The sequence below is a fragment of the Camellia sinensis genome, chromosome 4, assembly GCF_055761805.1.
Source record: "Camellia sinensis isolate YWXY chromosome 4, ASM5576180v1, whole genome shotgun sequence".
Lineage (NCBI taxonomy): Eukaryota > Viridiplantae > Streptophyta > Magnoliopsida > Ericales > Theaceae > Camellia > Camellia sinensis.
The window spans coordinates 156,292,431-156,304,958 of NC_138964.1; the positions used below are offsets into that span (position 1 = coordinate 156,292,431).

The 12,528-nt window shown below is 35.5% G+C and overlaps 1 protein-coding gene across 2 annotated transcripts; it reads left to right on the forward strand.

Moving 5' to 3' along the window:
- The first annotated feature begins 1,151 nt into the window (after positions 1-1,151).
- LOC114271387 (biotin carboxyl carrier protein of acetyl-CoA carboxylase 1, chloroplastic) lies at positions 1,152-6,479 on the forward strand. 2 transcript variants are annotated; one of them, XM_082866636.1, is made up of 7 exons: positions 1,152-1,612; positions 4,377-4,430; positions 4,550-4,692; positions 4,785-5,091; positions 5,572-5,643; positions 6,083-6,148; positions 6,252-6,479. In XM_082866636.1, exons 1-7 carry the CDS (start codon positions 1,460-1,462, stop codon positions 6,273-6,275), a joined length of 819 nt encoding a protein of 272 aa, XP_082722762.1. In that variant the 5' UTR covers positions 1,152-1,459; the 3' UTR covers positions 6,276-6,479. The 2 variants fall into 2 exon arrangements, with proteins under 2 accessions (XP_082722762.1, XP_082722763.1); XM_082866637.1 differs by having other exon boundaries at positions 1,158-1,612; positions 4,785-4,944.
- The last annotated feature ends 6,049 nt before the right edge of the window (positions 6,480-12,528 follow it).

Here is a 12,528-nt window from a genome sequence, read left to right on the forward strand (position 1 = left end):
ATTATAATGGGCTAAGTCGATGATGATGGTTGTGTTTCAGTGGATCAAAGGGCATGATTAATTGAAGTTGGTAACAATAACATTGCTGTTTAATTCACTAATAATGACAACGAAAGAAAGAGTGAGAGTGAGAGAGAGAGAATTAAAAACGAGAAACGTAGTTGGAGTGTCGTGCGTTTTTGTTAGCGATAATGTTTGAGGTAATGAAAACACAAGAACGAAATTACATATAAATGGCAACCAATAAACCGATCAATTAGTATTCGAATATTGACTAAATTGATATTAATAATTAGGCTTTTACTAATTCATTGAGAACTATGAATAAGTTGGGAATTAATTGGTTTAGTGTGGCTTATGAAAACTAATTGATTACTGAATCAATTAGGTTTATTATATCAAGGATCCCTACAATCAATTGTACAATCAATTGTGAAAGTTCAAAACTCAAGCTACTAATCGATTGTATAATTAATTGTGGTCTTCCAATCCAATCGATTTTGCAATCAATTACGATTTTCCATTCACTCCAATATGCTATACCAATTGATTACACAATCAATTGTGTTTGAAAATTTAAAAGTTATGATGTTTTGTTAATGTTGTTATGATTTTTGGGACAAAATTATAATCAACATGCCATGTTATGATTCATTGATAAAAGTTATGATAGTTTGTTAATGTCGTTATGATTGTGGGAAAAAAAGTTATACTCAATGTGTTATGGTTATGAATCGTCACTAAAAGTTATGATTTGTATCACCAAAAGTTATGATTTGCCATGGTGAATCATAATAAAAAATGTTACGATTCAAATGTTATGATAATTAATTACAAATAACTATATTTGTTATGAGTTGTTATCATATTGTTATGATTTATAGTGTCTTTGTTATGACACTTTGGTGAATATTATGAAATTGTTATGATTCATTGTAATATTGTTATGATATTACAATGAATGTTATGATTCTTTCTGTGACTTGTTACATGACCGGTTTAGCAGGTCATTGTTTATGATGTGACACGATATGAGCCATAGAATAAGTGCATATCATATACCCTTTTATAAGGTGCACATTGTAAACTTTTCTAATTTTTTATATCCCTATCATTACTCTATTTCTATTATCGGTTTGGTCCAAATCATTACATTACGAGTTGTAACTAATAAATCCGCCAACTGTACCCAACAGGGTACAATTTGTTAAACCGCCACGAATCCAGAAAAACAACCTTTTTTGAAAAAAAGCCATTCATCCATGTATGTGTCGCCACTATATACATACACGACTTTCCTAGTTTTCTTCTCCCTTCTCCTTCGATTTCCTCTCTGAATCTCTTCGATTTCACCGCCTTCTCTCTCTCCTACCCATTAGGGCTTTTCGCACCCTCTTCTCTTCCCTCGATTCTTCCCCAAATCTGAGCCCAACACTGTGATTTCGAATTGACCCAAGACATGGCCTCTTTCTCTGTCCCTTGCCCTAAAACCTCTTCGCTATGCACTGCTTCCAATCCGACCGCAAAGCACCGTCAAAAGCCCCAACACTGTTCCGTTTCCTTCCAATCGACCTCGCTCGCATTGCTCGCTGGATCTTCCCTCAGATTTCAGGTTAAATTGGCTGAATTTATTCTCAATTGATGATATATATATATATATATATATTTGTGAATTTGATAGTCATTTTAAATGTTGTATGTGGAAATGAAAAATGGGTAGGTTATAGTTTTTAGAAAAAGTTTGTGTGTGGAATGTTAGGAAAACTGAAATTGAAAAGCACATTGATGGTGGTATTTGAGTCATAATACACACATGATCTTGTGTGATAGTTATGGAAATTTTGTTCCCCTATGGCATTACATTGCTCTTTTCCTATTTGGGATATAGTTTCTTCTTGTAACAAAATTGTTAGTGGAATTCAAAAATGTCAAGCTATCCGAATTTTTTATTTTATTTTATTTGGTATACATATAGAAAAGAAATGATTATGTAGAATGAAAGTTGAAACTTATCTATGACAAGCTGTACATTTTCCCAGTTAGTGTGTAAACATTGAATTCTTTCTGGCACTATAGCTTGAATAGTAAAAAAATTTGGACTTTCGCAAGTATTTTACTTTTTAGGTGCATTTAGATTATTTGGATAAAAAAAGTTTAAAAAAAAAAAAATGACATATGGAAAATGTTCACTAAACGCAGAAACAAAAAACTAAAAAATGGATTTTGAGTTTGAAAACCAAACAAGATGACTTGACCAGTCCACTAATTTGCCAGTTGCCACTAACCTGCCAACTGTCAGTGGGTGAAGTTCCTCAAACCGCCACCTGGGGCCGGAGGGAACTCCAAGCACGAAACCCCTAGCTCTCTCTGTCTCTGTCTCTCTCTCTCTCTCTCTCTATCTGCAACTCCCTCTCTATAAAGCACTCCATCATTCTTCAACTACAGCAGCAGCACTCCACCATTCTGCAACTTTCTCTCTCTCTATCTGCAACTTACAGCAGACCTTCTTCGTTCTCTTCGCTCTCATTCTTCGAATTCCTCTCTCGATCTCGCCGCCCTATCTCTACTACAAATTAGGGTTTTGCGGAGGCTTCTCTCTGCTCAATTTGCTGAATCTGAGTTCTTCTTTCTCTGATTGTGATTGGGAATCAATCAACAATGGGGGTGTTTGTTTCAACTTTTCAGAGCCAACTTATGACTTTTAGCTTTGAAAAAGTTATTTTGGACTGTTTGGTTAAACTTATTTCAAACAGCTTCTGATTCTAACAGCTTATTTTAACTCAAAAAAACTGATTCTGAGAAGCTGCTCACCCCTTACTTCTGATTATCAGCTTCTGCTGTGGACATGTTAATTTATAGTTATACTCTTAAATTTTTTTATTTTTTATTTTTTTAAAAATAGAAAAAGACTCAAATGGACTTTAGATTATTATTATTATTTTTTATGAGAAATGTAGATAAAAAAAAAATAAAAATTAATTGAGAAAGCTATTTCACAGCTTATTTAACAAACACTACTCAGCAACTTAAATCTATAATCCAACAGTTACACCAAACAGATTAACAACTTCTGATTAAAGTCATAATCTATAATTTATTAAGTTATAATCTATAAGCTGTTTTAACAGCTACACCAAACGGGGCCAATGGCCTCTTTGTTTGTCCCTTGCCCTAAAACCTTTGTCCTATGCACTGCTTCTCAGCTGAGCCCAAAGCAGCGTCAACGGCACCGATACTGTTCCATTTCATTCCAGACTGTCGAGCTCGCTGGCATTGCTGGCCGGATCTTCCCTCAGATTTCAGGTTAATTCATTCCTTCGGTTGGCTCTAGGATAGCTGAATCTATCCTCAATTTATCTCAGAACCAATTTTTCACACACACACACACACACACACACACACACATATATATATATATATATTTGTGTTTGTGAATTTCATAGCCATTTTGATGTTATAAGTGGAAATGGAAAATGGGTCGCTTGTTGTTTCTAGAAGTTTCTATAGGTGTCAGATTTAGGCTGTAAATGTTGGGCAAACTAAATTTTCTACCTAGAATGATGTAGCAGTTGCAGTTTTGAAATTGTAAAGCATATTGATGGTCGTATTTGAGTCAAATGGCCCACGTGATCTTATATGGTAGTTATGGAAATTCTGTTTCTATGGCATTACTCTTTCCTAGTGGGGACATGGGGCATAGTTCTCGTAATAAAATAGTTATTGGAATTCAACAATTCAAGCTATCCAATTTTGAATTTTTTATGTTTTTTTTTTAAAAGAGTTTAACTGCTACAGGTTGTGCTCGTTTTTCAGAATGGTAGTTGAAAATTATGTATGATGTGCTGTACATTTTCCCAGTTAGCTTTTAAATACTAAATTATTTCTGGCACTGTATGGATTGAATCCTAAATATGTTACTGGGTGCTGAGGGGACAACACTTCTATGCTGGCTTAATTTTTTTGTTCAGACTGCTCTCAAACACAATAGTTTATATTACCTGTATGCGCAAAGTACTTCATAATCCTAGTTTTTAGCAACTTGTCTAGGTGCCTATCTTCATTCAAAAATATACACGAAACAAAACAAGAACAAAGGAAAGGGGAAGTGAAGCTGTATGGGCAATAATTTGTTTCTTATCATATTGAAAATAAAAAAGTGAACAATTACAGTAGTGTGAGGTAACTGAGAGTAGTTTTTATCCATGTTTCAATTTTATTGCTGATAATCTAAATTATCCATGATTGCAAGATTTCTGGCCAACTATTTATCCATTCTTCTTCGGGACCAGTCATATGCTATCTGGTTTGTTATTTGACTGTGATATGGATTGTTTGGTTTTAATATTTTTGCAATTTGTTTTGTTATTATTTGGCAGGGGTCTAGGCAAAACCAATCTGATCTTTTCAAGGTGTCTGCCCAGCTGAATGAGGTAAGCTGCACATGTTTAAAGAATCTTTACACTTCACTCTCCTCTCTTCTTTCTATTCTCCCTTTTGTATATTGATGTGGCCTTTCTGCTCGATCTAAAACCTGCCCTCCACATCTAAGGTTGCTACCAAGAAATCTTCAAATTCTGCAGCAGTTCTCGAGGCAAAGTCAGAGGAAACTGCAAAAGAATCTCCTGCTCAAAATACTGTTCCAGATGCGTCATCCATTTCAGCATTTATGACCCAAGTGGCACACATTGTTAAGTGCGTTAAAACAACCCCATTCATCTGTTCACAGAGTGTTTCTGTATTTTTCAGAACATATGTTGGACATGATTTATTTTCTTCATTGTCAGGCTTGTAGATTCAAGAGACATCATGGAACTGCAGCTAAAGCAACTGGATTGTGAACTCGTTATAAGAAAAAAAGAAGCTTTGCAAGTTGCAGCTCCTGTAGTTATGATGCAACCCCATTCTGCCCAAGCCATGGTGCCATCTCAATTCCCTCAAGCGCAGGTCAGTGCTCCTATTCCCTCACCTCCAGCTTCAGCACCAGTGCCGCCTAGCCCTGCAAAACCAAAATCGTCCCATCCTCCACTGAAATGCCCAATGGCTGGAACATTTTATCATTGTCCTGCACCAGGAGCTCCTCCTTTTGTGAAGGTAAATGTATATTGCTTTCAATTGTGCATGCGTGCAAGTGCAGGCATACTTGTACTTGGGTGGGTGTATATGTGTGTGTTTGTGAGATGAAGAAGTTATTGCCAAAATGACTCAAAATCTTGAAGAAAGCTTTCATTTTTTATCTGTAACAAATTATCTACTAAAATTTTTATACTGTAATCTTGAATACTGATGATGGGTTTCCCTTCAAATGACCCTGAAATTCAGATTAATTTGAATAATCCTCTATAATTAGTTTGTATATGAATATTCATGGATAATGCATAATTCTTAAATCATTTTGAATAATTTTGAAATTCTCCTCTTCCCGTATTGTCCACCAGCCCATTACTTTTGTTTCTATTATGTGCTAGATTTTCTCTATTTATTTATTTATTTTTTTTTTTCCTTTTTCAAGATAAAGTACAACTTACAAGTCATATTTTACCTTATCTCTGATTTATGATTGTGGTTCTCCAGGTAGGAGACAAGGTCCAGAAAGGCCAGGTAGTTTGCATCATTGAGGCCATGAAACTGATGAATGAGATTGAAGTAAGTCTCTTGCTTTAATTATATATATATTTTGGTTCTGATTAATATGCTTACTGAATGGCGAAAAAATAGAAGCTTGGGAGTTCTAGTTGTCTGGTTTAAGATTCTTTGCACCCTAATGATTAACTAGGAAGATTTCCGAAGGAAAGGAAAACTGGAAAGTTCCAATAGGGCCCTGAAGGTCAGACCATCAAAACATATTGACTGTAATTATTCAGATAGAATATCAATTTTGAATTTTGAAACGCTGCATAAATGAGATAGAAAGAAAGGTAAAATTATCACTTTTGAGTAATAATTTTTGGCTGTGAAAGCTTGATTGTAGATTCTGCAGATTCACTACTTCACACAAAAATTTGCCAACAAACTCAATTTTTAATTCATGGTATATGGGTGCCTTGATATTAAATAAAATTTCCCTTTTGTTTCTCTCTATCAGGCTGATCAAGCTGGAACTGTAGTTGAGGTACTTGCAGAGGATGGGAAACCAGTTAGTGTGGACACGGTCTCTCTCTCTCTCTCAAATAAATTTCTTTCCTTGTTTCAATTTCTTTAATTATTCAATGCAGAGTCGATTGTTGTCTAAAACATTCCATTCCTTTTTGCAGCCTCTATTTACCATTGAGCCATGAAGAATCAAGCAATGTCTTCTTTTATGGATCCTTGGTGCACGGAAGCATAGGATGAGTTTGAGCTTAGTTAATTTATGTTCTTCCTAGTTTGAGCTTAGTTCGTTTGTGTTCCAACACTTAATTATGTGTTTGTTATATCTTTCTTTGTTTTTTTACTTGGACTCATAAATTTTGAAGCAATAGAACTATTTATATTAGATTTTACTGCATCTCTTCTTTAAGCTAGTGCCATGTCTGCATGTTGAAAGGTTTTCATACTCTTCTTGATTGTGTAGCTCTATTACGTCTTTTGAGTTGCCCAGGTTCTAGTCTTAATCTCAATGGTTGGAAATTAACCGTGTTTTAATAATTTTGCCTAAAAATAATTATTTGGGGTTGTTCGGGACGGGCTAAATAGTCCATTTCAGACTAAAATAGCCAATAAAACAAAGGAGAATGATCCGTAGCTCAAAAGTGTTGGGCGCGACTAGCTTGAAAGTACTAGTCTCTGTCCTCTCTATCTCTTTGCTTTCCTCTCCGCCTTTGTTCACTATATTCTCGAAACTCTCTGCACTCTCCACTCTCTCTCTCTCTCTCTCTCTCTCTCTCTCTCATCTTTGGTTGCAGAAGGAGGAATCACTCTCACCTTTCTCTTTGCTCATCCCTCTTATTCGACAGATCTCTCTCATCACCTTTCGATCGCTCTCTAGTCGCAGAAGGAGTACGAAGGACGACGGACGACGAACGATGGCCTAGGACAGCGAATGACGGACGAAAAGGAATCTGATGTAAACTTAAAATCGTAAAGTTAGAGTTTACGTTTGGCTTCAATTTGTGTAGAAATTAGTCAATTTGGCTTGCAATTTGTGATAGGGTTTGAGATTTGGTTTTAATTTGTGATGTGTTAGGGTTTGGGATTTACCTTTAATCTATTATCCTCTACATATATTGGTTTGGTTTTGCCTTGAATTTGGTTTTACTTGAAATACACATCTATGTGGTAAAACACGCATCTGTTTGGTATACATCTGTTTGTTTTTGGTTTTAATTTGGTTTTGCTTGAATAGTTATCCAACTAATACATTTTTTTATGGTAAAATACACGTGTTTGGTTTGAAGTTTATATATATGTTTTCAGATTTGCTTGAAATCTGTAAAATATAAACAATCTAATCTGTGTTGCAATATGAGCTATCAGTTTGGTTTTGGCTTTAATTTGGTTGTGCTTGAATAGTCATACATCTGTTTTCAGATTTGCTTCAAATAATTATAAACAATCAACTCTATCTTCAAATGTGTAAATCTGAAAATCTGTGTTGAAATCTGTATTTTTCATGGGATAACAGATGGCTTCTGTGTTATAAATTTGTTATATAAATCTGTGAATGTGTTGAAATATGTAAATCTGATTTGAAATCTGCGTTGAAAATTAGCTGTTGTCGGCTTCTTCATGGGACAACTGATAGCTTCTTGGGACAACTGATAGCTTCTTCGTTTACTAATAATATCAAATTACAAAACTATGGCTTTTTCTTCTACTAATAATAGTAACATAAGATTAAAACCAAGATTGTGTGATTGTGGGAGAACCACGACGATGTATATTGTACGCATGAATGACAACGGAAACCACAGATGTTTGTTCTTTATTTGCCCATCGAAATATGTAAGTATCGATTATAGAATTTGATGTTTTACTGTGTACAAAGTTATTTATGTGATTTGATTAACTAATTCTTGTGAATTGTAGAGTCATAAAGAACACTGTAATTACTTCAAATTCACAAATGAGGATGATGACGACAGTAGCTCGACAATCCGTTCTAATGTTGGACCTCGGAAAGCTATAAGAACAGAAGAACTAAATGATATAAGGACAAGGCTCTATGAGATGGACAATGAAATTCATGAGCATGGTACAAGGCTTCATAGGATTGAGAAGAACTTCAAAATTATGATTTATGTTATTGTTTTTTGTGTCTTTTTGCACGTTATCATGTAAATCTCAGACTCTCTAACGTTTTGACTAATTTCATGAATGTAACAAAAAACTTCTTTCATATTTTGTATCTTTTTGTACTTAATGATGTAAATTACTGAGTTGTTAGATTTTGGGGAATTTCATGAATACCTGTTTTGTATGCTTTGTGTTGTGTATGTGGATGAGTTTGTATGTTTTGTGATATTCCAACTCCAACCAGGCATTTACCAAATTTGAAGAGAACAGTGTTTGAAGAGAACAATGATTGTGTTGGTCACTTAACCAAAATCCTTTTGAGTTGGTCATGCAAAATATATCTCAGGTGCCTTTGATTACAGCAAAATTCAGACTTTCAGTTTATAGCATGACACTGCAAACCTTTTTGTGTCAAAACATCTAAACCTTCAAGATTGAACTACTCATAAATCATAATTACACCCAATTGATCTGTCAAATTTCAACAACAATCTAAGAAGTGTCATTGAAACTTAAATTTAATTAACTAATAACAAGTAACTGATCCTAATTTAACTCTTCGCATACTTTTGTATGTTCCTTCACAACTACAACAATTGTCTATAACAACCTTGCACAATTAATTTTATCCAAAATAAAGGACTTGTATTACTATGTACAACACTAGAATTTTCATGCACATCAGATTGTTCAACCCAGATACCAAATATTGATCTCATATATAATACCAAAAATAAATGCCGAAGGTATACATTCTAGTTTTTTCCTCATCTTATTCTTTCCCTTTAATCGATTCATTATTCGATCAACTTGGTGTACACACCCCATTTTTTATGGCCCTTAAGACTTGGGATCCATTGATTGATCACTCAATGATGAATGTGTACGCTTGTCAAATGCTTGACTTCCTCAGCAGGAAACCTCAGTTTTGAACCTACAAACCTTGCGCCTTATTGTGGACCAAAATAGTGGTTTTTTAGACCTGAGCATCCTGAGCATCTAGGGACTTGCAGACCCACTAGTGCGGCATGCCACTCACTAATGTGGCCTGCCGTCCACTATTAGTGGCCGGCCGCCCACTAGTGCAAAAAACCAGATATTTTCTGCTAGTTGTCTCCACAGATGCATGCACCATTCCAACTGTGTTTAAATAGATATTTCTTAGGGTCTCTCATATATTTTTATATATAGATGACCCTCTCTTATGTTTTAGAAGTTAGAAAAAATTTTGATCTTAGAAAATTTTGGAGAGCAAAATTTTGAAAAATTTCTCTCTCTCTCTCTTTCAACTTACATAACCTTTGCCTATACACTCTAAACCAAACCTAGAGAGTTCCTTGTTGAGGTGATTTGAGCTTGCGTTTTAGCTCTTGAAACACTTGAGAGTTTGAAATAGTGGTTTGGAAATTTGAGGGATCATGCATCTTCAAGAGGTATAGATTCTAGTTTTTTTGTACCATTTTTTTCCTTATCTTTTCTTACTATTTTTGAGCTGTTTATTACCTATATTTTTGGGCTGAAACTTGTGGTTTAAGGCCATTAAAGGTAGAGAGGTTGACTGTGACAACCCTCACTACCATTTACTGATAATACCACTGATCACTGCTAAACTGTAACTGAACATGATTAAGTAACTGATTTGACTGACATTCTGAATTGATTGATTGAGTGTATTAGTTTAAACGCATTTCTATCTGTTTGACTGTTAATTGATCTGTTCATGTTTTAAGTGTCGAACTGTAAATTGAAGGCCTTATTGGCGGTCGAATCTGAAATAGATTAGTGTTTCATGATTATTAGAATTTATGTGATTTTATGATAGATTTAATTGAAATTTGATTTGGTATGATTAAATTGGATTAAATAATATTAAATTGCATTAGTTGACTTATTTACCAAAATGCCATTAAGTGGACTTTGCTAGACCAATTGTTTAGTCTTGATTTACATGTGTTGGCATCACTTTTCATCATCCTTCTTGAGAGACCAAACTGACTAGAGAGAGAGAGAGAGTTAGAAGAGCTTTGGTTTCATCAAGAATTGCTTGGAAATTTAGAGGAATTGAAGGATAATTGCATAATTGAGCTTCCCTTCTTGAACTTGAAGGCTTAAGGTAGAGCTTTTACCTTCTTGTTTATGAATTTAGTTGGTTCTTGCATGGTTTAGAAGAATGTTGAAGTCTAGAGCCAAGTTATGGCTTAAAATGTGGAATAGTGAGCTTGAATCATGCATGCATGTTTGCATTCTTGAATTTTGAGGTTGTTTTCTTAGAATCCTCACATGGATGTCCATATTTGGGTTATAGTTCATGAATTCATCATGTTTTGGAAGGATTGACTCATTTGATCAAGTATTTGAAGCTTTGATTTCAATTGAACACATGCATGTCTTATGTTCATCATGTTCTTGGAGTTTTGTTGAAACTGTGTTTTATTGGAACTACCTTTGGGCTTCGATTTTGCAAATTAATCTTTGAAACATGTCATAATATGAGTTTTAAAGTGTTTTCTAGAAAATTAGCCCAAAATGATCGAATTTGATGCTTTAAATGTTGAGTTTCATGCTTGGAGACAAATCTGGAAATTTCAGATTTTGGATCCACGCTCAAGCGAGGAACTTCACGCTCGAGCGTACACTCTGAGTTCATGCAGTCCGCTCGAGCGAGTAAAGTAACGCTCGAGTGTGAAATGCGTGTATCCAGTACTTTGCATGTGTTTGCAGTCCGCTCGAGCGAGGGAATGCACACTCGAGCGAGGACTTGTGTCTCACGCTCGAGCGGGGGTCGAGCGCCCATCGAGCGTGAATTTCATGCATCCAGTACTTTTGAAGTCCGCTCGAGCGAGGAAAGTCACGCTCGAGCGGAGATCCTTTGTCTGCATATTCGCTCGAGCGTAGAAAGCCACGCTCGAGCGAGACCCTTGTTTTCTGAAAATTTTGAAAAGTGTTTTAAAGTACATCTTTGTATCCTCATTTCATCCTAGGCATTCCTAGACCTTATTTAAGGCATCTTAATGAGGATATTGATGTAGAACCACACCGAGTCAAGTTGGGGACTAAGACATTGTTTCCTAAGTGTGTAACTTAGCATGTGTTCGTTCTGTAACTGTGTAGGGTTGGTATCCGAGGACGCTCACTAGCCTATCTGTAACCCAGAACTCTGTGAGTAACAATGTTGTAAAGATATATTCAATCATGAATATTTTCTGAATGATCAACTGTACTGTTTTCTGAAATGATATTTCTTACTGAATGAATGCTTGTCCTATTTGCGAACTGTATTCGTGGCATTCATAGCAATTTACTGTTACTGTACTGTATTGCTACTGTCACAGAGATCTCTGTCGGTTCCCGTGTTTGGAACTACTGTTTACTGATATGATGGCCATCAACTGACTGTTCGGTCTGTTAAGACCTACTGTACTGTTTGCTATGGGATGTACCACATATGATTGCTATGACTGAATGACTGATATACTGTTATAACTAACTGTTTTAAATACTGAAAGGACATTCATTCTTAACTTGTTTATGCATATGTTATTCATTGGGCCTTAGCTTACTGTTTATCTATATATGTAGGTGTCCAAGCACCGGATTGGAGCTAGGAGCGTTGGGTTTAAACTTCCTTTTTGTCAAGCCAACCAACGTGCCTCACTATGAGGTTCCAAGTGTGTTCAAGCTTAGGCTTTTTGGGGTGTCTCAATTCACCCTCCTGTCTCTGTTTTGTAATACTATATAGACTGACTGTACCTGTACTGTTCTAATGGGGATTAGGTCCCTGTCCTGGATGATTGTATATGTATTTATATACTGTTTTGATTCTAAATGTGAATATGTATGAAAAGTCTTTTTGCATATAGACTGTCACAGCTCATTGGACATTTTTTATTACTGTTTTGGCTTCCGCCAGCCCCTGTACTCTGTATTACTGTCTTTACTGTTAAGCAGACCTTTGGTAATCACAGATAACTGGCCGGTTACGGTGCTAAACCCATAGGGGCGGGTTTGGGTCGTGACATTGACAACCTTTCTTTGAATCTTACTTCTTAGGCCTTTACCTTTGTGTTTCCCATCTTTTCATCAACTTTTTTTGAGCTTTTTACCACTGATTTTCAAAGGTTTTTCAGAGGCTAAAATCATGTTTCGAAGTTCTAAAAATAGAGGGGTTAGCCTCCTCTCTTTGTGCTTGTGTGCTAGTTTTAATCCCTCAATATTTTAGCTAGTTGTTGTAGTTGTTTTTGTCCTATTTCCAGTACTCTTTTGGACTATTTTAGGATTTTTTTAGGACCATTTTTGTGAGTTAGCTTCATTCATGCT